The 26584-nt window shown below is 44.5% G+C and overlaps 2 protein-coding genes across 5 annotated transcripts in view; one reads left to right on the top strand and one right to left on the bottom strand.

Annotated features, from left to right (window-relative positions):
• zdhhc17 (zinc finger DHHC-type palmitoyltransferase 17) overlaps positions 1 to 13225 on the top strand; it is a 35275-nt gene extending 22050 nt beyond the window's left edge. Inside the window, exons 9-17 of one of the 2 annotated variants that reach the window (XM_048268683.1) lie at positions 22 to 152; positions 1316 to 1416; positions 6583 to 6707; positions 8164 to 8226; positions 8503 to 8596; positions 10123 to 10206; positions 11172 to 11329; positions 11688 to 11782; positions 11978 to 13225. In XM_048268683.1, the coding sequence (XP_048124640.1) occupies positions 22 to 152; positions 1316 to 1416; positions 6583 to 6707; positions 8164 to 8226; positions 8503 to 8596; positions 10123 to 10206; positions 11172 to 11329; positions 11688 to 11782; positions 11978 to 12116 (990 nt within the window). In that variant the 3' untranslated portion in view covers positions 12117 to 13225. Of the gene's footprint in view, positions 1 to 9; positions 153 to 1315; positions 1417 to 6582; positions 6708 to 8163; positions 8227 to 8502; positions 8597 to 10122; positions 10207 to 11171; positions 11330 to 11687; positions 11783 to 11977 lie in introns of both variants that reach the window. The other variant, XM_048268682.1, reaches the window with a different exon arrangement.
• A 3788-nt stretch (positions 13226 to 17013) lies between these two features.
• Positions 17014 to 26411, bottom strand: csrp2 (cysteine and glycine-rich protein 2). Of its 3 annotated transcripts, none has more exons than XM_048268708.1 (6): positions 26290 to 26411; positions 22696 to 22814; positions 20544 to 20712; positions 19123 to 19252; positions 18046 to 18139; positions 17014 to 17225 (listed from the first exon to the last, which is right to left on the bottom strand). In XM_048268708.1, the coding sequence occupies exons 2-6, from the start codon at positions 22805 to 22807 to the stop codon at positions 17149 to 17151; spliced, it is 582 nt and encodes a 193-aa protein (XP_048124665.1). In that variant the 5' UTR covers positions 22808 to 22814; positions 26290 to 26411; the 3' UTR covers positions 17014 to 17148. The 3 variants fall into 3 exon arrangements, with proteins under 3 accessions (XP_048124665.1, XP_048124663.1, XP_048124664.1); XM_048268706.1 differs by lacking the exon at positions 26290 to 26411 and adding an exon at positions 25329 to 25443; XM_048268707.1 differs by lacking the exon at positions 26290 to 26411 and adding an exon at positions 25167 to 25305.
• Between the last annotated feature and the right edge of the window lie 173 nt (positions 26412 to 26584).

The raw sequence follows: 26584 nt of genomic DNA, 5'->3' as shown, positions 1-26584 counted from the left end.
GTCGTGCAGGAGTTCAGACAGAAGGTGATGCTGGGGACCCCGTTCGTGGTCATCTGGCTGGTGGGCTTCATCGCCGACCTGGACATCGACTCCTGGCTCATCAAGGGCCTTATGTATGCCGGGATGTGGATCTCCGTGCAGTTCCTCTCGAAGTACGACACACATGCACTCACACACTCTCCTCTCCTCTCCTCTCTCCCTCCCTCACCCTCTCCACACCACTCCCTCCTCTGGTTTGTTCATCTGGACCCGCGGTGCAGGCCAGCTTTTTCTGGTCCTCCCTGCTCTAGCTCTCGCTAGGCTCGCGTTGGACACCTGCGGGACTCCGGCACCAGTGTGGAAATTTCCAGAACACACCCCTGTGGAGTGGAGGGCTCGCTGCTTTTTGTTTGTTGATTAGATTTGGTTTGACATACAGAAGCACGCTTGTGAATTAAAGAATTAAAAGCCAGGAATAATACAAGAATTTTAATCAGGAATAAAACGATAAAGTCAGAGACTTTTGTTATCCTTGTTGTTAAAGGACTGGATCACCCCAAATGTTCACGTTTGTCTATGTTCGAAGGTAGTGTGACCTTGCTCCATCAGCACCGACTGGTGGTGGGCATGACATTCTTGAACAAACTTAAAGAGACAGTACTTGTTGTTACTTCCACTTAGATTACCATGGCTCGGCCTCCAGGGCATTGGTCAGATGCCTCTGCTATGGCTATGAAGTACAGCTACTGTTCCAGCTGAAGTTTGTTGGTTACCAGGGACAATCAGGGACATTCTCCAGGCAGGACAATCGTGTGTTGGTTTTAAGTTGGTCTGGCCGGACCTTCCCTCAGTAATTGTTTGGAAACTAATATGGCCAACGACCCATCCTTAGGATTTTACCTTTGCCTTTAGCTGAACTGGTAGAACTTGGCTTTTACAGTCAGTAAAAAGGTTAAATGTTTGATTCCTCGGCCCCAGCTGTGGCGCAACTAGCTGGGGCACCTGCAGCGTACTCCGGCGACCCGGGTTCGATTCCCACCCCGTGGTCCTTTCCGGATCCCACCCCGACTCTCTCTCCCACTTACTTCCTGTCGTTCTCCACTGTCCTATCTGATTAAAGGCATAAAAAAGCCCAAAAAAGCCCAAAAATATATATAAAAAAAAAAATATATATATATTTATATATAAATATAAATATATAAAAAATGTTTGATTCCTTTATGTGATTTCTTCAAATCACATAAACTGCTAAAATACTTTGTCTGCATGGTCAGTTATTCTATGTAAAAGTGCTACACTGACTATCTATCTCTTCCTTCTCTCTTGTCCCCTGCAGGTCCTTCTTTGACCACTCCATGCACAGTGCCCTGCCCCTGGGTATCTATCTGGCCACGAAGTTCTGGATGTACATCACCTGGTTCTACTGGTTCTGGAATGATATCCTTTTCTAACGGACACAGCATCATACACACATCACACCATTTGCTCTAGGCTAGGGCAATTCTGCACAAAACGGTCACATCCATAACGCCAACACAATACCATGGTATTTAGTTGCCATTAAGGACGTGACAGTTTTTGCCCTCTAAATGTCAATGGACAATTGTCTGAATTGGTAGGCTCTTATCGTGATCGTGCGTCATTTAGGTGGTTTCATGGTTTATGTTCCTTGTAAAGTGGACAAATTCCTGCACTGTTTTCTGAACTCCCATTGGTCAATGAATGTGTCTGTAAAGCAGACTGCAAAGTAACAGTGTCCCACAGAGCAAGCAGATGGACAGCCCACTGCTCTCCGTCTGTGCCACCCTCGTTTACCCAGGGTGCACTGGGGCAGAAAGCACCGACTCCCATGAGATGGGAAGCAAGCGGCTACTGAGAGGTGAGCACTCTGGCCTAGATAACCTTTACTTGGGCTGAAGGCCAGTAATGCACACTGAAGAAAATGTTTGTTTTTTTCCTCCCGTAGTACTATAATTTCACTTCGAGAAGCCCCACCACACACACACACACACACACACACACACACACATCCCATACATACACGCACCACCACCATTTTCAGCTCAGCTCGGCTTTGAAGTTGAACATCTTTTGAAGTTTGAAGTCCTGAAGTCTTCCGTTTCCTCGATCATACTTCCCCATCTCTAGCGTTGAAAACCGCTGGAGGAGGCTGAGGCCCAAATTACAGGGGAACCAAGGCCACGCCACGTTGGGCCTGCTCCCCCCGTGAGACTGGAGACCTAAACAAACAGCTGGGTGTGACAAGACCGGCTTGGAGGCAGCCCGGGAGCTGGCCACAGGCTGGGTGGTTCTTGTAAAGCCACAGATCTAAAGGAAGTTCAGTCTCTGGTCTAGATCAGTGTTTCTCAAAGTGTGGTCCGCAAGCTAACCCAAGTGTTCCGCGAGCAGATGTGGTAAAATATAATATAGAGCTTTTTTTTTGCAATATTGAACCAAATTGTATGTAAATCCAGACAGTTCTGCAACACTGCTTATGTAAGCTACGCCAGTTTAAATGAATCACACAATAAGCAAGGTGCAAATACAATAAGCAAGGTGGTTCATTACATTACATTACATTACATTTAGCAGACACTTCTTGACCAAAGTGACTTACATATGTCAGCTATATTACAAGGGATCACATTGTCCCCGGAGCAACTTGGGGTTAAGTGCCTTGCTCAAGGGCACAGCGGTGAAAGCCGGGAATTGAACCGACAACTTTCAGGCTACTGCACGCTAGCCCAGCTCCTCAATCACTACACTACCAGCGCCCAGTGAGTTCAGTGAGTAGGTGTACTGTTATACTGTTGAAGTAGGTCTACTGTTTTTGTTTTTTTTAGCTAGGTGGTCTGTGAGGTTTTTTTTTATTGGTTAAGTGGTCCTTGATCTGAAAAAGTTTGAGAAACACTGGTCTAGATGGAGGTCTGGGTTTGTCAGTAAGAGGACACACAAGGTCTGCAAGGGTTATCCGTATACGAACCAAAATTTGTCCAAGTTGTTGAGAGGTTTTAATCTGCCAGTGAAGTAATGTTTTCAGTTGGTATGCTGGGTAATGCGTTTTGAAAAATACCAAATTATTGTTTTAACTAACACCTCTCTAATTACTCGGGGGATTTGAAAAGGTTTTATTGACAAGGCACGATAGGGTGTGAGGAGTGTATTTCTATGGGAAATGAATGACCTGTTTGTTAGCGCGTTACAGCTCTAGGTCTGTTAATTGCCTCAGAAGCACAGGCTCCTCAGCTAACTTGAACAAGCTTGTCTTGTTTGACGTATTGTGTAAAATAGCACTCGTGAGGATATCCTGAAATACCTCGCTGAAAAAAAGGGCAAGCATGCCCATTATAAATCTGAAGTGTTGATCATTCTCATCTGTCACTTACTTTTTTAATGTTTTTAAAAACATCAACATACCCACTCTGGCACACCCTGACGCTCAAGTTTAGACGCACAGCGCACACAATGGAAGTAACAGGCGAGACACGCTACCCTGTGCTTAAGTGACGGCCACTTGGAGCCTGGCCTGATGAGGTGCCTGTGGTGGGCAGCGGTGCACCAGTGCGTTTCTGGGCTGCTGTTGAAACTGCCCGGTGTCTCTCTCTCTCTCATGCTCTCTCTCTCTCTCTCTCTCTCTCTCTCTCTCTCTCTCTCTCTCTCTCTCTCTCTCTCTCTCTCTCTCTCTCTCTCTCTCTCTCTCTCTCTCTCTCTCTCTCTCTCTCTCTCTCATGGTTTATGTCACCCTGACGACGCTCCCATGGAAACCAATCCCTGCTGTGGCCTTGCTTTCTTTTGTACGGCGCCAGCTTTGCTACATTGTGCTGCAAAAGATCCTTCATGAGATATTGATGGGTCAGACTGTAGGGTCTGGTCCTTGTTACTGCTATAAAGAAAGTCTTTCCATTCATTTTGTGTGTGTGTGTCCACGTGTCCCCACACACACACCTGTTAGAGTTCGGGACAGTGGCCCAGATACTACAGGAAATGAGATCATATTTCCATTGTGTTGAGCCTCCCCTCCCTTTCTTCTGAATGGATCTAGTCTCCCATTAATGGCTCATAGGGCTGGCAGCATCCATGTTTTTCATTTCAAATTCACACCTCACAAAAGCTATTGCCAATGCTTGTGCTAGGCAGTAGTAGTCCATTAGTCTTTTGGCCTGGTGCCTTGCAGACCTAGAGAAAACACACTACAAAAACAAACCTTGCACACACATGAAAGTGTCTCTTTTGAAATAGCAGATCAGGGGCTTGACAAGCCCGCATTAGTCATTGGTGAAACTCCAATGGGGGAAGAGTTGTGCTTTTCCAGCCGGTGGCACAGATAAGATGAGTAATCCAGGAGTAGTGTAGGAGGAAAGTGTCCTGGTGTCTAAGGTGGGCAGTAAAGTCAGTTTGGGTCGGAGTCAAGGCGTCTGGATTTTCAACCATAAGGTGTGTGTGTGTGTGTGCGCAGTTAACAGTTCCAACACAACAGCTTGTGGCTATTGTTGTCTGGAGTTTGTGTGTTTGTCTGTGTGTGCATTAAGATAAGCAACGTATTCCCAGGTGTGCTTTCTTGAGCTTTCAACTACAAGACAATAGACTGTCTGGCCTTAAAAAGTCTGTGGTAGATCAGGTGTTTGAGTGATTGCAGAAGTTACCTATAGTATTCTTCAGCTTGATGACTTGGAGGAAGGTCCCTGTAACTTTTCTGTGTGAGGGTTTTTGGTTGTGAAAGTTTCCTGAATTGTCTTCTGCAAATTACAAAGCAATACAGTACTCGTGGCACCATTGTGTTCAGTGATTTCAAACTGTTACATTCTGTTGAGATGTAGCTCTTCAGTCAAAGTAGACATTGAGCACCATCTTCGGCTCACTGCCACAGCGTTGGCAGAATGCCATATCCAACTCCATACATCATCCCCCATCTGTAAACTGCTTTGTTACGACCCCTCTGACCTGGGAAATCTTTGGTTTCACAATTATCTCTTTGTAATTGGTATGTAATACTGAGCACTTAGTTTTATTGGTGCTTAGACACAGTCCTTATGGACAGACTCCACCTGGTGTGCTGTATGAGAACGTTCATTGGCCATAAGCTGATCTTGGCCGTCTTATCTCATTTACAGCTCCAGAAACAGTTTGCATATAGTTCATTCACTGTTTTTATCTGGCAAAGAAAGTGTACCTAAGAAGGTCATTACATTATGAAGGTGTATCACTTAATGGAGTGCTCAACAATAAAACATGAAAAATAGGTCTTTCCACAGCCCCTTCCTTGTGAAGGATCATCAGTGATGTTGATGCAGTATATCTAACTGTGACCTGCTCTGTGTCAACATGATCCCATAGTGACATGGCTATAAAACGCTGTGGATAAAAGCCTTTGCTAAATGAGTACATGTAAAGAGTGGGTTTTAAGTGCTAGGCTTTATCATCTCAAGTTGTCCAGACTCAAACCAACACAAGGACTTAGTCATTCTGACCGTGTGTATGACCAATACAGCCCCACTTACACGTAGGAGTTGACAGCCCAGGTCAGCGGAGGTCAAGGTCTTCTGTCGACTCGCTCGGGTTTGTAGGAGCTGGTTGTTTGACGAGGCTGATGACCCACTCTCCCCACATTCCTGTCTCGTATGTGCACAGACAGATGTTTACTCTCCAGGACATGTAGTTTATGCCGAGGGCAGTCAACCCCCTAATCCTTCCCTATAGCTTAGGGGGGGATATTCACAGCCTTGCGTTCTTTCTGATGTGATTTATTTGTATTATTTCTTTGAATCTGTGTCTCTCTTTCTGCAAGACTGGGTGCGTGTCTATACAGGAAAGGGTTTATGTAAACCATGGGTTTCTGTCCAAATGGGTGATGTGATGCGGCCTCTGTGTTGATGGGGAAATGTATCTTTATGTGAAGAGACCTGTTGGAGAGATCACGTTCCTTAGGTCATATTCATAGGCATATGCTTTCCAACACACACACACACTTTTTATTGCCTCCTGTTCTTAGTAGCAGTGTCCGGTGCCCCCCATAGGGGCAAGTGTGACGTGAATGCAGACATCATCAGTGGCTTATCTGCCTCCACACTGTGATCTGCCCATACACTACTCGCCACTGGCCATAGGAAATGGACATCCCAGCCGTGCTGTGCGTGACTGCACACAGTTAGAAGCATGGGTGGGGGGTATAGGGCCTTCCTTATGTGATGGTTTTATAGTTAGTTTAGGGAGCAGCAGTTAGTGTTGAGTATCATCTGTCTGTGGTTCGCCTGAAATATGTGGCTCTTGAATACGGGATTCTCTGTCTCGTGTGTGTGTGTGTGTGGGGGGCTAGTTTTGTGTCTGTGTGTGTTTGTGTGCGGCTAGTTTTGTGTAGTCAGTGAGTGAGTGAGGGGAAGGGTGGTAGTTGAGATGTGAAGGTCAGCTCCATCTTTTCCCTTTTCTTCTCTGTGTTTCTTCACCATTATTATGTATGGTTTCTATTATGTATCTTTTTTAAAGTGTCCCTTCCCCCTTCCCAAGCAGAGTTCCTTTTCCGAAGGATCTTCTGCAGCCCACCAAAAAAATCTTGTCACCCCCAGTCCTCCTCACCACCTCCTCAGCTGTCTCCTTAACTCCTCACACATCTGCCTCTGGTCACTGTCCACCTCCCGTTCCTGCTCAACAGCGTGGCGCTCTTCTACAACTTCGGCAAGTCGTGGAAATCTGACCCGGGCATCATCAAAGCCTCTGAAGAGCAGAAGAAAAAGGTAAACGGCCTCCAACCCAACCCAGCGTCCACCCCATGCCGATCGGACTCAGTCGCACAGCCCCCTGGGTCACGCATAGACCGGACAAGTCGAGGAACTGAATTTCCATGATCATTACATAACACAGCTAAAGTCAATGAGTGTTCTGTATGGCTTTGGATTGTGCTTGGGTTTTACTTAAATCACTGAATGGTTGATGATGCATGACAAGTTGAGCCCCTACGTTACACAGGGAATTTATAGAAGTGCAATATGCATAAAATTACCCATGTGTGCTTAATCTGCTTATGTTATTTCTACCCTTTTGTAACATACAGCATTTGTCTGTTGTAGCTAAATTCTCTTAAAGGGTATGCTTAGCTGTGTTGTTGTTGAGCTTTAGCTTAAGGCTTAGGCTAGGGTAGTTTCCCAGGAGAAAGGAGGTACACGAACAACACTCCGAGCTCAGGTCTAATTCAATGCAGGCCCATTGGCTCACTTCCAGCGGGCAGCATCAAGCAAACAAACTTCCAGGATGCCTCCCCTCATTAGTGGTCGCTGGTTGGAAGATAATGCCCCTTTGGCTCGATCGCCTCCCTGCCCCAGTACACACGATTGATGAGCGTTCTATATATAACCCCGCTTGTCAAAGTTCAGAGATGTAAATGGGCTCCATCGTTCACTAATGGGAATGTCGGCGATCTGATGGCGGAATGCCCCTGCCTTGCCCTCCACTGCAAGTAACATCTCTTAGAATGAGCGTTTCCCCCAATTATAAAGGTTGCAGTTATGTTCAGGCGATAATTATCAAACACTGATGAGCACCATATATAGTTGTTATCAAACCTTAGAGATGTGAATGATGTTCCCAGTAGTGGGTTATGGAACCCAGTGATCTCATTTGGATGTCTTGCCTTACTCTGCAAGTTAACATCTAATGGAATGAAGGTGTTTCCTCAATTATTATGGTTGCTGTTACGTTCAGGAAAAGTGTGGAGGAGGAGGAGTGTACACCTAAGTAGAGGTGCTGGCCAGGTGGTTATCAAATTAAAAACAGAGTAGCCACACGCTCTAATCTCTTAACACCGTGCATTTATTTATGACCAATGTTTCAGCACACAGCCTTTATCAAGGTTTTGTGACCAAGGCAGAAACCACATGGTAACCTACGTCTAGCCATGTTGGATCGAAGGCTTATTTGAGGATTGAGATGCTGGTTGCTTGTATTGATAAGGTCAATGCCAAGCTAATGTCAACAAACTGTGTGTGTGTGGGAGGGGGGGTAAGAACAGGTCAGATATCCACAGGATGTGTTTTTCTGTTGTTGTTGTTGTTTGTTGTGTATAAGGGTGTTACTGTTGTTGTGTATAAGGGTGTTTCAAGAGATCAAACAAAACAGCTTACTTAACAGAATCAATACAAATTGCTGGTATTTACCCATCCCATCCCCTCTCTTTCTCTCTCTCTCTCTCTCTAGACCATTGTGGAGCTGGCAGAATCAGGAAGCCTAGATCTAAGCATATTCTGCAGCACCTGCTTGGTAAATAATAATAAGAAAAACACCACTGCACACATCCCTGTAGTTGTATGAAGTATTGCATTGCATTGAGCTGTATGTTTCAACTAGTGAATTGTTTGACATTGTGTAATCCCTATTACACTTTACCCACCTGATAGTCAAAACATGGCATTTCCATATCTGTACTGACTTATCTAAGTGTTTTATGTGTTTGCCACCTAAGGCAACTCCATTGTTCGACTCAGTGGGTCGGTTTGAAGCTGCTCCACAAAACTTGCTGTGTATAATTACTTTCAGATACGGAAGCCCATCAGGTCCAAACACTGTGCTGTGTGCAACCGCTGCATCGCTAAATTTGACCATCACTGTCCTTGGGTTGGCAACTGCGTAGGTGAGTAAGGAACCGCAATGCCACCAATGGAAATGGTAAAGTTGAGTGTGAACTAGTTGAAGGTCAAGGTCCTGTAGCAGCCAATTTGGAATAAGTTTTCCTTTTTCCCCCATTTATACTTACTCTTTACCAGCTCTCACTGATAAGTGCTAGCACATGGCTTTCTGGCTGATGATCATTCGAGTTCAACTTCAGTTCAGCTCCCCACACACACACACACACACACACACACACACACACAAATCTCCCTTGTTATTTTCTTAGTCGTTGGTCACTTGAATCGCACTGTTCCCCTGCACCCCGTGAGAGCTGTGTGAAATCAGGCGGTGTGCGCAGTTCACACTACCAGACAGACTAAGGAGGCGCGACATGTCTAGACGCGCCCTCAAACATCCATGCAGTCAGACAGAACACAGGGCTTTAACGAGCTTGGGCCCTGTGCAGTTGCCATGGTGGCATCATGCCATGTATGGCATTGTGGTAGTGTGAACTTATTCTTTTTCAAGATACTTTGTAGCTAAATTCGGATTAGGAAGTATCAAAAAAGGAGTACAGAAACTACAGGAAGTGTCTGGCCAGCTGTGTTTGAGCAGGTGGTTAAGGGAAGTGACCAGGGTAAAACAAGAACGGCAAATCTTCCGGAAGCCACAACAACCTCTCGCTTCCCTCACTGAGAGAGAGAGCCCTTTGGGACTGTCTGTGACTGCTGTTACAGGTCCTGTGGGCTTATCCAAAGTTTATGGCAAGCTTAACTTTAGGCCTGTTTGATGGGCCATTAGGGTGTATCATTCATAAGTTGACGCCAGAAGCAAGAAGCACTTGTGATGCCAGAAGCACTTGTGACTGTGGGCTGGTGACTGTTTACTGGCAGTCAAAGCTCAGCCATTCTACCGATCTACCAATTTGTTTGTGGAAGGGAACCTTGCTTCCTTTGTTTTGCAAGCTAGCCAAGCTGGATTAAGCTGTGGGAACAAGCGAACAAGAGAAGAGGCAGCAAACCTTAAGAGCGTGTGTGTGTTGTGTGATGCAAGTTACTCCACCTCTTCCTTGGCCATCCAGAAGCCATGATTGAGAGGGGCCATAAGGAGGGCAGACAGTCGCTTCGCTTGGCTCTTTCTTGGCTCTTCTGAATATTTCATATTTTATCTCTCTCTCTCACAGAGCAGTGCCTGGCCGAATCTGTGTGTGTGTGTGTGAGAGAGAGAGCGCTATTCTGGACCCATTGTTCTTTTATGGATTCAGACAACAAACAAGTCTGAGGGGGATCACATTGTCTTCAACCATTTACTTGCTGTGTTAATAATCACAAGTTATGTGACCTCTATTTGTGTGTGAGAGAGAGTGAAGGAGAGATTGTGTGTTCTTGTAATGAAGCACAACATTGACTGAAGAGTAAGGATGGGGACTCCAGACGTGACTCACAGTCTTCCTGTCTTGTTTCCTCTCTTCCTGTCTTGTTTCCTTTCTTTCTTTTCTCTGCTCTCTCTCTCTGTCTCTCTCTCTCTCTCTCTGTCCTATCTTCACAGGGAGTGGGAACCACCGCTACTTCATGGGTTACTTGTTCTTCCTGCTGTGTATGATCTGCTGGATGATATACGGCTGTATCTGCTGTGAGTGGAAAACACTCTCTCACACATGCTCTCTCACACACAATCAAACACACACACACACACACACACACACTCTCATACATACTTACACACACACACGCACACACACACTCATACTCTCTCTCACACATACATACTCACATATACACACAGACTCGTTCCACATTTAAGGCCCACTTTTCACACACCACTAGGCCGCCCACCCCATCCAAGTCCTTGACAAGTCACAGCTGTCGGTCACACTTCCGCTGACTGTTTGACAGCTTTATGCCTGGGCTCAAAAAGCCATGCAGGTCTTTAGACAGTGCATACTCAGACAATGTGTTCAGTCCTGCGCATGCAGCATTAAACCACACTCCAGTGGTGAGCGTCTTCAAGAGCTGTCAGTCATGTAAACAAGCATTAAAGTGAGGCACTAACGAAATGGAAAGGAAGAAACTTCTCTCCTATAAATGTTTAGAGTCAGCTGCCTCGTCAGCCATTTTTATGTTCTTGTTTACACCCCATGAATGTTTGCATTTATACGCCATGATACGATTACCTAAAATGTAATTGAGTCACTGACTGTCAGCATTGTAAAGAGACCTGAACAATATTTCACCATCATTATGACACATAAAGGCTTATTCTACTCCGGCTGATGAAACTGACTTGGCTTAGAAAACAACTCTTGTGAAATGCTCCCACACAAAAGCCAGGTTAGCATTGTGGAGAAGAGGTGTGCTCTTATTTCATCCTTTCAAACTCGCCAATCCACTTATCCACACACGTGAAGTGATGCATGTGCAATAATCCGTGCAAATGAAGAGAACATCCTCCATCCTTCTCACAAGTGTGCTACACCCTGTCTGTCGTCCTCCTCATAATAATCATCTTCTTCCTCTTCCTCCTCCTCATCCTCTTCCTCTTCTTTCTCCTCCTCCTCATCATATTCCTCTTCTTCCTCCTCCTCTTGCGTTCTCCAGACTGGCGAATCCACTGTGCCACCAACTACCACAAGGACGGCTTCTGGGTGTACCTGACGCAGATCGCCTCCTGCTCGCCCTGGATGTTCTGGATGTTCCTCAACAGCATTTTCCACTTCATGTGGGTGGCCGTGCTCATCATGTGCCAGCTGTACCAGGTCAGTGGGCACTACATGCACAACAACAACGTGCAGTACACCCTTACAAGCATCTCCACACAGCACACAGTCATGCAAGATAATACTGATGCTCTTAAATATCACAATATTGATACTAATGCTTGATGTTGATACTGATGTTTTGTGATATGATATTTCTCGTAAAAAAAACTCAAAGGGATTTTTAGTTTTTATTTTAGTTGTTCAATATAATATATCACCTTGCTTACGGTATTGCAATATATTGTATCATAGCCCCTGTATCATTATTTGTATCACAGAGTCTTGTAGATTGTATTACTGGTCATCCTTGTGTACCAGCTTTGCATTGACCCCTGCCTTGTGTGTCGCTGGCCAGATTGCCATTCTTGGGATCACCACAAATGAGAGGATGAACGCCAGAAGATACAAGCACTTTAAAGTCACGGCCACGTCCATCGAGAGCCCCTTCAAGTGAGTGCACACCACACATACACACGCACACACACATTCAGCTTGTTTCCAGCAACAAGAGACAGCATCATTCTGTATTCATCTTCAGTAAAGGCCAAGATTAACACCACTAACTTGATGCTTTTTTTCCTCTTTGTGTGTGTTTTTGTTTGTCTGTGTGTGTGTGTGTGTGTGTGTGTGTCCACATGTCTGCAGTCACGGATGCATGAGGAACCTCATAGACTTCTTTGAGCTGCGCTGCTGCGGCCTTCTGCGGCCTTTGGTGGTGGACTGGACCACGCAGTACACAATAGAGTACGACCAGTCGTCCGGCTCAGGCTACCAGCTGGTGTGATGCTGGTGTGAAGAGAGAGAGAGAGAGTGCGAGAGAGAGCGAGACAGCGCAGCAGGACGCACGGATGATGAGCGAGAGCAGGACTGCGGGAAGGAGGGAGGATTCGGGTGTGTTTTGTTTTTCTCCCCCGACTTTTGTTTTCCTTTTTTATATATATATATATATATATATCGTCGTCATCCTCCTACAAGCATATCAGAGCAAGGCTGCATCTAGAGAGCAAGGGGATGGAGAGACTGTGTGTGTGTGTGTGTGTGCGTGCGTGCGTGCGTGTGTATGATGGGGGAACTGGGGAGTTAAGACTGGACCATCTCTCTTCATCAGAACAGAAGCAAGTTCTCAGCCTACAAGCAACTACCACGCATCGTTTGTCGTCTTTCATTGTTTGTTTTTGTTCTAGTTGTTGTTGTATTATTTTGTTTGTTTTGGTATTATTGCTTGGCCGGAGTCCCCAACCCACAGCTCCACCATTGGTCACCACCCTCAACAGCAGCAGCAGCAGCGCCACCACCTGACCACCCCGAGTGGTCGCAGCAGATCCCCTCTCCCCAGGCTTCCTCCGGCTCCCCCCTCATCCCAAATGCCATGTGTTGTCGGCGCCATCTTGGCCCTCCCTCTCCTCCGCAAACCCCCAATGACTGCACCTCAACCAGAGGGCCAAAGCCAGGGGAGGGATGGAGGAAGAGGAGGCAGAAGAGGAAGAGGAGGGGTCAAATAAAAGGGATTTTTGTGTTTTTATTTGTTTTTGTTTTTGTTTTTTTCCACCATCCACCGGAGTAGGGAGCATGACTTAACATGTATGTGTTTGTATGTTTGTTGTTCTAAATGTCTTTTTCGTTCGGTTGGCCCTGGCAGAGTTTCGTTTATTGTTTCGATTTGTCTTTCTGAATGCAGTCTTGGAACGCGATTGTTCTGCAAGAGGCTTCGCAGTATGGGGCCCCAAGTTGATATGAACTGAAGTGGTGCTGGGGTGTCAATGAAAGCTCCTTATTGGTCTTTTCGCTCCTTATTGCCGCTGGGATTGCGATCAGTACCTTGTTCTAGTGGTCCCTCATTTCTCCATCACACTGTCCAGTCCTGTCCCCCACAGTGTAGTGAAACCAACGTTTTTGTCCTTAGGGTGGGTGGTGGGGGGTGGCGGGGGGGTTGTTTTTGTATCGATTACTGAGGCGTAAGGCAAGGTCGTCTCCGTGGCGTCAAATTGCAGCCATCTCCTGCTCTGAAAAATGTGATGCAAGCGTATTTATTTTTTAAAAGCTATTTATAGAGAATTATGTGGAAAGGATTTGTCATGGTACTGTTTGGTTCTTTTACCAGGATGTCATTTTTAAGATTTTGTTTTATCCTCTTTTTTTTTTTAAATGAGTTGGAGCTGTCTAGTTCTCTGGTTTGAGTGTTCTTGAGAATTATGTATTCTCATGCCCTCACAGTGTATAACTTAAGAAATCAACTACACATATTGTACAGTTAATATTTATTAATATATGCATAGATTTAGGAACATAGACACAAGCAATTCTCTGGCCCCATATACAGAGGGGGTTGAGCCGGTCTCTTTTGGATTTCAATGGTTGTCTCCAAAACAGAATTCCTCGCAGATGGTTGTTTACAGGGTCCATTCTGTGCTTCATGATCACTTCCCGCCCTCCCCGCGTTTCCAGCCAGAGCTTCAAAGGTTTTGCTCTGTTCCTTGTTCTTATGGTGGTATGTTTTGTTTGTCATTTTTCATCGGTTCTCTTTTTTTCTTCATTTCGTTGGTCGGCCGAAGACAATGCACTGATCAGCTTTGGTTTGTCTCCACGGTTACTGACGAGGAGATTTTGTTTTTTCCTCTTCCTACCGGCGCCCGAGAAATATTACCATGTTTACAGAGAGTGAGGAATTGGTGGGAGGGGGGTTGTGTGTGTGTGTGTGGGGGGTCCTTAATTCTTAAAAGAAATACGGGACCACCCGTTTTACCCACCTCCCAGGAACCTTGAGGGTCACTCGTCACTCCCTCCCGCCAGAGGACTTGGCCGCAGCCACCCGAAAGAACTATTAAATACAACGAATGTGCATCTGTATATAGACAATGATATAGTTACTACTCTTTTTTTTCTGTCTGTGAGTGAATGATTTTTTTTCTTTCTTTTTTTTGTTCTTTTATTTTATCAGTGTTAGTTCAAGCTGCTCCTTATTTTTTTTATATGATTTCACTCTACCAAAAAAAAGAAAGGAAAAAAAAAACTAACAAAAAATCTACTTATAATCTGATAAGTGTATGACTGTAGCTTTTAGTGATGTCCGACACTGCTGTCTATAGGCATTTTATCCTGCAAAAAGAAAAAAAAGGAACGAAAAATCGACAAAAAAGATTTGAAACTCCACTGCATGTGAGCTGCTTGGACCCCAAGGCTGTCCTTATGCCCAGAGGTCCAGGCTATCTTTCCCGTCACAACAGCCCAGCAAGCTCTGTGTCTGTAAATATTAAATGTTCAGTATTTTGCCAGTATGTGTCTTTTTTTTTTTTTTTTTTCTTTGGTTTTCATTTATTTTCTCTTCCATGTTTGGGAATCCAGTGTTTGTATCTTTCAGTGCAAGTTGTCATCAATCCACAGGTGGCAGTTACCCCCCTCAGTCAGAACCCTGTGTCAGCGCAGCGTTGTAATATATTTGAATGTTCCATACTTGTCGATAAAAAGTCAAAACAAAGGGTTTTCTTTTTTTACGTCATATTGCTGGGTTTGTTATACCACTGGATGTACAAATTGTAAAGCAAGATGCAAGAGAAATAGTGAACACAAGCAAATATTTTTTTTTTTCCCTCCATTTTCGCAGAGTCCTAACATTAAGTCTTATCCAAAGTAACACTCAAAAACAAAGTTATCCCAGCTTTTTGCTCACTCTTTTAACGTCTGCATCAACGGTAATAGAGGCATTGTACCCTAAATCAGAGGGCCACGTCGTCTTGCCGTCTATTCTAGAAATGAACACCACCGTGTATGGCTTTTTTTTTTTGTTTCTGTCCCACCATATCAAGAGACCTCTGGTCTTGTCCTAAACCTGGACCAGTGTCCTCCTGCGGTTCTTCCAAGAGACTACTTGGTTTGGCCTCCTGTCTTCTCCCCCCTCCCCCACCATGTGGAAAAAGCACATGATCCCTGTCAGTGCCTCTGCACCTTTCTTTAGGACATCACTGTAAACTTTGCTTCAGATGTAAACATATTGGGCATGGTTAAATTTTAATGGCTTTAATAAAAAAAAGACAAAACATTCAAATGTGAGATCTCCATTCATTTTGTCTCTTTAGGAAACATTAAAAATGGTACATCCTATAAAACATGGAAAACATGCCAGAAAGGGCCCACTACACGTCAGAGTTGTTTTTATGCTTTGTCTGTTTAACCATTTCACCCCATCGGTCACAATTGTATCCAGAAAAAAAAAATGTACTTATAAGCCTTTAAAACTGTAACTGGGGAATATCCCAATACTCTTTCAGTAAATATTGAAACAATAGAGTGTTTCAATAAAATGTGTGCAGTGTCAAATGTTTTGAGTAAATTGTCACATGACCAGAGCTGTTTACTTCCTGGTTGCACCTTGAGAAGAGGATGACTGCCTCACAGCTCCCAAATAAAAGGTTTTTAAAGTATGTTAAAATAAACATAGGACAAATATTTTTGTACACATGATATTTAAGGTGTCTAGTTATGATATATACATTTATAATTATTCAAATGTCTTTGGTGTGTTTGCAGAATGAGTAAACAGGTTAACAGTCACAATAGTGACCGGTGGGATAGAATGTTGTATCTAGATGCACATATACTTCTACACCTACAAACACATACACATACTCATACATAAACACATACAGAGACATACACACACTCACACACAGATACACACACACATACATACTCATACACACACAGACATACACACACACAGATATACACACTCAGACATACACACTCACAGACACAAACACACAGATACACACACACACACACACACAGATATACACACTCACACACACAGATATATACTCTCACACAGACACACACGCAGATATACACACTCAAGGGGACTTCACATTGCACACGACATGCACTTTGCCTGCTGATCTCACACACCCACCTGCAGATACACACACACACACATACATATATATATATGTGTGAGTGTGTATGTCTGAGCGTGTATATCTGTGTGTGTATGTCTGTGTGTGTGTTTATGTCTGTGTGTTGTTTATTTACCAGGAGCTTCGGCTCGTTAAAATAGAACCCTGAATGTGTATGTCTGTGCGTGCATATGTGTCTGCATGTAGTTGTGAGAGTTAGTGTGCACGTGTGTGTGTGTGTACATATATATATACACACACACAATATGTCACACCCCATGCAGATACACACACACAGACCATATACACTAACTCTCACAACTACATGCAGACACACACGCACAGACATACACATTCAGGGTTCTATTTTAACGAGCCGAAGCTCCTGGTAAATAAACAATGTTTACATATTATTGCCATTGGTCTCAGTGTTCATATCAGTTTGAAAAGTCCTGTCAGAATACCTTTATTTTAAGAAAAAAGCAATTTGAGCAAGCTTTAATTGAGTATACGCATATTATCCCACCGGTCACAATTGTGACCAGTAATAAAACTCACTTTTTCATCTACTTTTCTACATTTTGAAAAAAAAATAATTATTGATTACTTCAAAGGGTTGCTCATAACACATGATTTGCATATTTGCATGTCTGGGAAAAATTTGGGCTTAAATGGGTTAACTGTTAAAGAATCACATAAACCATAATGAAGTTTTTATGTTATTTTTTATTATTTGTATAACAGAATCTCAGCCATTAATCCTAGCTTTACTCCACTGATAAACCCAACCTACCCACCCACCCACCCCACTTTCCTACAAGGGGTTAGTTTAAAAACTGCTTCTCACAAGCAGCCGAGAAATGCAAAATGTACAAAGGCACAACTGTGGGAGCAGTCAAGTCGGTGGTCAGTTATTCCTGGCGGTCATCACTGGGCGTGAACCAGAGCACCTGCTCCTTGGCCATATCCAAATCCTTTGGGTCCAAAGTTCTTGGCGTAACATGCTAAAGAAACAGATTCAGAAGACACACACAGCAAATTGTCAGCACAAAACTGTCTCAACTGTGAGCTAATGTGTCTAGGGATGGACAGAGTTCACATCCTCACTGATTAAACTCCTGTCTAAAAAAAAAAAAAAGAGTTGTTTTCCTTCCGTCATTTATTTGTTTATTTATTTTTGGCAGACAGGAAGTGTTGTATGGACGCATGTATGGAATTGGCTATCGGAGTGCTTAGACTGCATGCAAATGATCAAAAGATCTCCCTCGCTACAGGCACATGTGCAAAAGTTTATGGTGTGTTTAGATGACGCTGATGAGGAGTGAGGCTCTCCCTGCTGTCAGTTCCAAGGTTTTTCCAGAGAAATGTTTCTCCGATAATACTAATTGAGTCTTTCTGTAAACATGAGACTGCATGACAATTTGACACTGTTTAGATCTAAACATTCCATAGATGGTTTGGTAATATATACGAATAATGACTCCGGCTGTCTCCAAACCACAATATTATTTGTGGTTGTAAAGCATTTTGCCTAATGATAGATTCTCCGATCATGTAGAGGCCTGCATTGTGTATTGCATGTGTCCTCAACCACCTCACGCCAGTGGCAAACAAGCAGTGCTGGGAAGCTTAACGCCAGCGTCATCACGTGATCATTTGCGTACCTGCTCTCATCAGGACAAGTCCGTCCAGTATTCTGGTTCATGGCTGAGATCACATTTCTTTGTGTGTGTGTGTGTGTGTGTGTGTGAACCCTGGCCCCATGGCCATGCTATGCGGATGAGGTTGGTAGATTGGTGGTGGTGGTGGTGTTTTCCTCCTCACCTTTGCAGTAGATCTCGCCATCCTTCTCCGTCTGAGTAGTGGACTCCAGGCTCTTCCCGCACTTGGCACACCTGAAGCAGTTCTTGTGCCATGGCTACAGAGGCAAGAGAGAGGGGGAGAGAGAGAGCAATTTAAAGGGATAGTTCCCTCAAAAAAAGAACATGTATACTATTATCCACTGAACTACAGGTTAGCTGTGACAGCTGCTAGCGTTGGCTTTTTGTGTAGCACAAAATGGGTTTCCTCACAAAAAAACTGGCCTTTTAAGTAGAAAATCCTTTCACAGAATGAAGTGTGACCTTTTCCTTACAAGAATAAGCAGACATAAGTAATGATAGAATGTCCCTTTTGGGTGAACTAGCATTTGATCAGAAGAAAAATAATATAGCATCTGGATATCAAGGACAGAGATCCAGGCGATTTTCTTTTTTCATTTAACTTTAGGCCTTCATCAAAAAAGCCATTGCTGGAGCACACACCGGTCAGCAATATTGGAGCAGGCCGTCGGCTGTTTTGGCCATGTTCCACCAGTCCATCTGCGAGCGCTTACACTCACACACACACACACACACACACACACACACACACACACACACACAGGAATCTGTCTAATCTCAGGGACACGTTGCCATCCCCTCACCGTGAACCACAGCAACCGGGCGGCTGATGAGGTCAGAGCCAGAATGACATCAGCGCGCAGGATGCGATTGACTGCCGCTCGGCTTGCGGCCACGGTTCAACCGGCCATCGCAAAAACGCCTTGAATCTGGAGTTTATGAAATGGGAGAGGCCGTGGAGAATGGATGTTTTTCCTTTCTCTTTTCGCTTGTGTTATTAAAAACATGACCAGACAGCTGAGGATGAAGTCAGATCATTCCTTGGCAGAAAACTGCTGATGTCTTGTCTCTGTGTGTGTGTGTGTGTGTGTGTACTAAAATTGGAAGAGGGGATCTCGTTTGGCAACTCTCACACAGGTTTTCATTATTGAAACTGAAATACAAGCACATACACACACACACACACACACACACACACACACACACACACACACACACACACACACAGCTGTGTACTCACCTTGCCAGCTCCCACTATTTTCTCGGCTGCATACACTGACTCCCCACAGCGGGCACACTTCTCCGAACCGCCGAACTTCTGGGCAAACTTGGAAGGGTTGGGGTTGGTAGTGGGTCGATGACTTTGAGGCCTTATGTGGGTAGGGAAACAAGGAGGAAGTAAAAAATTAGCTAGCATTCCTACAGCTGCCATTTCAATCTCAATGCTGGCAAATAACCCGTTGGACTTGTTTCTGACTGAGGAAATAAAAAGAGTGACATTATTAATAAAAAACCTAAACTCACAACACCTATAAGGTTACTGCATGAATCTTTTTCTTTTATTAAAATCAGATACGTTTTCAGTATCTTTCCTGCAGAATCTCACATTTCAAGCTTCCCCTCCTCTCTATCTCATGATGAATACTCATTCATCTTCCCCCTAACCTTCCATTGGAAAAACACTGACCCTCCTGAACTGAATGTCCTTGTGGCCTGAGCTGAGCTCCCCTCAAACCCTGGGAGATGGGAACCCAGCTCTGAGGCTCATCAGTCGCCCCTCTTATCAGTGCCTGGTGATAGGCCCTGGATCCCAGCCTAACAAAGACCCGGGCAGAGAGAGGGGGGGGGGGGAACCACCCCACCCCATCCTCCGCAGCCCCTGAATGGAGCGCTTTGTGCTGGGGCAGGGAGAGCGGGTCAGTGGGGCCTGTCCAGGAGCCGCTCTTACATAATGGCCTCTTTCATAACAACAATCACCTGATGCCCCGGGGGCCGTTGCGGGCTGGGACAGACTGGCCTTAAACAGGCGAGCGCAGCAGGAAGCGAGGGTTTCCTCCGTCAGCAGCCCCGGGGAGCTCTCGCTTGGACTGGCCAGCGAGCGAGTGGACCGACGGGTAAACCACACAAGCACACATTTGCACCCAAAACCTGCCCACAAGGCCTCATGAAGGCCTGCACCACAATGGGGTGGACTGATACTGGCCAATCTTATCAGAATGGGTATCTGCCTCTGTGCGAATTACAATGGTTGCCTTGGGAAGAATCTTCTAGAAGCACTATCTAGGTTACTGTGTAATAACAGTGACAGGACGAATTCAGCAACACACCCTGTTCCTCAAAACCACTACTGTGGGTCAACAACTACATTTGCATAGCAGTGTTGGCTTGGCACGACATGGCTGTTTATCCACACAGCAATGCAATACTCAGTGTTCCAATCCCCAGGAGGGCATAGGCCAGCTAGAGAATGAGACTGTGTTTTGGAGAACACATTCAAATTAGGGATTAGACTACCAATAGAGAACAAAGATCGACTCCACCACCACCACCACCCCTCTCTTCGCCACAGGCCTACCAGAGCAAAATAAACACAGTGGCGGAGCCGCAACAAGGGACACAAAACACATGTTGGTATCAGGGCAACGGCGTGCAAACACTCACTCCTCTGGTTTGATGCCCAGCCTCTCTCCACGGTCCATGTTGAGCGTGCCGGCGCCCTGGCCGTAGCCGTAGCCTTTTGGGCCGTACTTCTTGCCGTAGCAGGACTTGCAGTAGATCTCTTTGTCGTGGATGGCCAGAGTAGTGCTGTCCAGCCCTTTCCTGCAAACCACTGGGGAACAGAAAGCACATGGCAGTGAGAGGATGTAACGTGCAGAATAGATACATGTAAACACACTTGTACACAAACACACACACACATTTTAAGTAACTCACAGATATTCCGTCAATCCTTTTCTGTCTAAAACGTTCCTGTAGACCATTTGGGATATCAAGTACATGACGGTGAAAGGTGTCCAGCTGGCCACACAGACACACAAAACACTCCCTATCTGACAATCAGTAATACAGTACAGTCCACCTCACACACACACACACACACACACACACACATGGTCTTTCTCACATCTACATGACCAGAAAACACAAGTTACACAACAGTAGCACTTGGGGGGAAAAAAGACATATTTTTTATGAATGATGGGCTCCTACATCTGCATTCCTGGTCTGCAATGTGACACACCCATGTGGCTGGGGAGGCTGCCGGGTGGAAAAAGGCCAGACTGCTGGTTCTGTTAGGGTGGGTGGATGACTCGTGGATTAGGAAGCAGAGGGCTGCTATTGTCTTCCTCTGGCAACAACATCATACCAGAGAAAGGAGGGAGGCTGTTTGTGTGTCTTCAATTCATACATACTAATTGATAAGGACCCCCCTCTCTCTATCTCTCTCTTTCCGGTCATGTGTTCCAGTATATAATTCCATTAGAATCATTAGGTGGATTTTTTTTTGTCCGAGAACTGTGACTCACATGCAAGTGACTCGAGGGGATTAAAAACAGATACATGGCTATAAAGGTCTTTAATGTTTTGTGACAGTTGAAGAGTGAGAGGGAAGGGAGGTTGAAGGTTGCTGGTTGATGTTTTTTCTATAACTTCTTATTGACGTCATCCCTCGGAATTCAAAAATAGATTTGAGGGATAGCAAGGACATCTCAAGCAAAATTGAGGGAAAACATGAAAAAGTTACGAAAAACAACTACACGTAAGCACACACACACACACGCACACACACACACACACAGAGCCCAATCCACCTCTTCTCATTATCTCATCAATGGCTGCTCCCAACAAAGCGGCCTCTGTCGGTAAAGCCGTAAAAATAAACACTTCTTATGTGGGCCAGATTGTTGATGGCATTTCGCTTGGCGATAGCGCAGTCGCTAATCCCAAACATGTGCATTCAGCCGCTCAGCAGTGTCCCGTGAAGTCCCACGCCCCGAACAACACACACACTACCCAGAGACGTCCCCAGAAGTTCACCTAAGGTGCACTGGAGCTCCATACACACATCACTGAACACACGAGTGGTGGGACACTGACTGATTAACCAGTCTCTTGTGTCTTGTGTATGCAATAACTTCTGCTGGTGTTAGTGTAGAGTGTTTACTAAACATTTCAACTCGCCTACAGAAATAATTACGGGGCGAGATAGAGAAAGGGGGCATTTTATTTATAGGACACACACCTTTTGTGTGCTAGTTTGTTTGTGTGTCACATTATGTGTGGCCTCAAGTTCAACAATTGAGGAACTGATCAATTAAACACTATAAGACACCAAATATATGCTTATTATACTGTATGCGCTTACCGTAAATATGTACTTATCGCTACACATTTTTTTGCAATGTAAAGCCTGCCAGTGGAAATGTAAACCACTACAACAGTTTGCTGTTTCAGCTGTTAGGACTTTCGATTAAAATTCTAAATCTGGATGCAATACAGATATTTAGTCAACGACAATGCCGATAATTACATGCTGGGAATGAGACCAATGGGCCACAAAACCTGGGGCCCCTGGGTCTGACCCCAACAGGGCCTTTCATTAGGGGAATCCCGAAGGCAACGCCTCCCATTCAGAGCTGTCTTGGTCACTATCACTTACAGTATCCATAGCATGGTTAAGCGTGATATGTGTGCCAAGAGAAGGTGAAAAAGGGTGGTGGAGAGATAGACTAGAGGTAGACGGGTAGAAAAAAGGTAGAGAAACAGAAAGATGGATGGATGGACTTGATACAGAAGAGTAGGCCCCACTTACTGCAGTTGAAACAGCACTTGTGAAAACTCTTCCCATCGCATTGGACCTCCTCGGCGTGGTATACGGTTCCACCACAGGCCCCACACTTATTTCCACCACCCCAGTTCGGCATGATTAAGCTGCAAAGGAAGAAGGGAAAAACAAACACTGAAAATCTAGACAGAGATTTCTCGCTCCTTTTTTTTTATTGTCCTTCGAGAGGTTTGGCAAAACAGAAACATAAAACTGTCTGGCTAGTTCTGTGATGACAGCAGCTGATGTTACAGCAAAGAAAGGAAGTGTGTAGCGTTGTGTGTTGTGGCTTCACTTGTGTGCACTGACTTGACCTCTCTTTTTCACCAGTGTGCCACGGTCAACACACCAGGTCGCCAAAGACATCTTCCTGTGTGTGTACGCACAGACAAAAAGCAACAAAACCCCACAGAGGTCATGGGGGGTCAAAGCGTCAAAATAATCCTTGGCAGAGGGTGAACAATGGTGCAAGAGAACCCTCGTTTCCCTTAACAAGACACTCACGACCACATAATGTGACTAGAAGGTCAAAACTAAATGGAAATTAAGAGAATCTCTAAAGCGTCCAGCATTGTCCAAAAAACATCACAACTGCCATCATGACTTCACATGAAAGCAATTTTCAAACAGATGGTCACTGTATTTTTGTGCCCGGCTCAAAAATAAAATCGACCACTGCTGTTTGTGCAAAAGACGCACACATCATGTGTTTTTGATCTGTGTGTAGTGAAGCTTTCTCCCCTTTTACTTCGGGCAGACACATAAAACACAAATTAATACCCCGTTCTCACATCTGTCGCCAGAGAGGCAGAAAAGTGAGCGTATCCAAACGACAGTGATGATGTCATGCAAACAACAAAAAAGAGAAGACTGAGTAAGCGCTCCGTTTTTTAACAACGTCGACCACAGACCAACGCTGCTCATTAATCAAGCATGAAGGCAGCTCCTGCGTAAAGCTTTCAATCCTGTCCACGTTATTACAGACTGAGGCCTGCCCCAACATGAAAAAGAGGATCAAAAGGAGAGAGACACACACACACACACACACACACACACACACACACACACACACACACACACACACATATATTAGCCGAAACCCCCTTTAACTTAACGTTACATTATTCTTTAAGGGTCCGTTCACAATACCAATGCCCTCCCCCAGTTGAAACCCCTGGAAGAGAGGAGTAGAAAGAGGTAGAAACATCTTTTGCCATGAAAATTAGCTATTCTATTCTGAGAGGGGGAATAAATCCTTATAAAGAATTTATGCACACGTGCCACAATTATTGGCACCCCTGTATTTATTATTTAAATGAATTCTGCACCCCTCTATTTAATTGTAATGCCTCCCTTTCCCAATAAAAGGGTTCTAAGTGTTCTAACATCTCAAGTTGGACAATACAAAGTATTGAAAGAATTCCTCTTAACGGAATATCTCCTGATCTTCCAGATTCATAGCTCCAGTCTCGTGCATTGGATTTTACCTTGTATCATCCTTCTCATTGAGCATATAGGGATGAGATCCATAACATGGATCCTTTTTCCAGGCAAGTTTCAGTTCCATTTGATTGGAACTTCCTAAGTGTTGTTTTAACTGAAAATATGGGCATTTAGATTGATTTTCACTCATCAACCTTTTCAGTCATCACCAGGGGAGCCAGTAAATGTGGAGGGCACTGTATATATACCCCAGCTGTGTACAATCCCTTCATTGATCTCTCACACACTTATTATGTAGGCCTATAGAATGTTGACTACACAACCACAATATATAGCCTATATCTATTTATTTTTTTATCCAAAATGACTTCACACGTCTGGTGGTTTCTACAGTCTTTGAAGTGACTGGTCTGGATAAAGGTTGCTATGGGGGTCAACACTGATTTAGAGAAAACCAATCTACACCGAGGACATCCTTAGATGAGATGTGGCATGTCGTTACAGGAAGGGATGCAGACTACTTACGTCATAAGATCCCACTCGCTCGCCCTCAGGTGTGGCACCGTAGGCTATTAAAATAGGCGTGTCACCGATGAGCAGGCAGAGGCATGCGTTTATCACAAAGGATAATCATTAAGATTTGAACAGCTGGCTTAGTACAGGTTGACTTCATAGATGACGCGTGAGAAAACAAACTCGTACCTCATATGTAGCTCATGTGTAGCCTACCTCATGTACATCTTGCATGCACTGCACTAAAAACGCGATTTCATTGAAAACAGTTTAGAAAAAGCCATCCACAAATATCATACCGACAAAGTTGATTGTAGCCTAATATGTTTTTTTGTGATCAGAGCATATATAGCCTACCTCAACCTCGTCAAAGTCTGAAGATTGTACCAACAGCTCGATTACAACATTGATATTAAGGACGATACCCAAACGTTTCGGAGATATTTTGTTACCTTACAGCCGAGTAGCCTAACCATCAGAGGGTACAATATGGCACAGCCTACCTAGTCAAATTGACGCAAATTCCCTGAATCTGCTGCCATCCCAAGTCCATTTCATGTCGTCGAACTTAGGCTACAACATTTAAACTTCAAACTCATTAATATTGACAAAAACACCAGTCCACGTTTAGTCACGCCCAAAAAACATTATGTACAAATCCTTACATCGTTTCCAGATGTCGACGTTGCGTCCCACGATGATTCCAGGCGCTACTTAACTTATCTACTTTGGTCATGTCATATTTGAGGTGGTCATAGAAAGTGAGTAGGAGTGGCCATTGTGAGGGGTGGGGAATTCGACTTCGCTGGGACTACCTTTACAAGAGAGAGAGAGAGAGAGAGAGAGAGAGATCTTCATAATTCGATCAATGTATGCAAATACGTACGTGCTTTTGTAGCCCATACGTTTTTGCTACTGCTCTACAGTTGCGGTAACTATTTGTGGGTATGCCTTTTCAATTTTGATCTATTTTAGCTACATAGGGACCTATACGAGTTGAAATAGGTGATTATGGAATTCCATGACTCTCCACAATGTGAAATAGGCTCTCTCTCTCTCTCTCTCTCTCTCTCTCTTCTCTCTCTCTATCTTCTCTCTCAAGCACATTCCTGCTGCATAGTCAGTCTTATCTGGCCTTGTGGTTGAAGATACATATGAAGAATATAGGCATAGAGTTGTTGGATGGAAAGGTATGAGCTTTTTAAACTGTAAGGTTGAGTATGACTAGCATGAACGATAAATATTATTTTGTGCGTCAGTACAAAGAGAAATTTCAGTTAGGCCTACCACATAAGAAGAATTAGGCCTATAATCATCATGATGTCAGATTGATTAGAGTAATGTGATGTCTCTCAGCTTATGAAATGTACTTTTCTCTCTCTCTCTCTCTCTCTCTCTCTCTCTCTCTCTCTCTCTCTCTCAGTTCTTTTTTATCTCTCTCTCACACACACACACACACACACACACACATATACACAGAGTGCAACATTATCTTTGGATTTTTGATCATCGGTCTGCAAACTGGAGCCTACTGTGGACAACCTGCAGTTGGGCTGGGATTACGCCAAATGTCAGAGGGACTCCAGCCCTCTCAGCTTCAACCCCTGAAAAAGTGTCGGAACCTACCTTTTTTTCAAATTATGAAATTATATTCCAAGGCCACGTTAGTCACTCAGGGAAGGCAATGTAGAGTTTCCATCTCGCTGTCATCAACTTCCATATCTCTCTCTCTCTCTCTCTCTCTCTGTCTCTCTCACGTCGTCCATCACGCAGACTGAATGTTTTTGTCTGGAACAGTGTCTCTGTGTTGACTCATCCGTGACCGGCCAGTGACATCAGTGTGACTTGAGTGATGGCACGACGCTTTGAAATGTGGTGCAGCACAGCATGGACTGTGGAGGGTGTATGGCTTTGGATCTTC

Source organism: Alosa alosa, chromosome 17 (genome assembly GCF_017589495.1).
Source record: "Alosa alosa isolate M-15738 ecotype Scorff River chromosome 17, AALO_Geno_1.1, whole genome shotgun sequence".
In the NCBI taxonomy this organism is placed as follows: Eukaryota; Metazoa; Chordata; class Actinopteri; order Clupeiformes; family Clupeidae; genus Alosa; species Alosa alosa.
Note: the sequence above shows the minus strand (reverse complement) of the source record. Positions and strands in the feature narration are given on the sequence as shown.

Coding starts and splice junctions, on each gene's coding strand:
- csrp2 (XM_048268706.1), bottom strand. CDS start 25,399: ATGACCAAAGTAGATAAGTTAAGTAGCGCCTGGAATCATCGTGGGACG. Junction 22,815..25,328: donor CGTCGACATCTGGAAACGAT/GTAAGGATTTGT, acceptor CTTCCTTTGCAG/CTTAATCATGCCGAACTGGG. Junction 20,713..22,695: donor CAAGTGCTGTTTCAACTGCA/GTAAGTGGGGCC, acceptor TCTGTTCCCCAG/TGGTTTGCAGGAAAGGGCTG.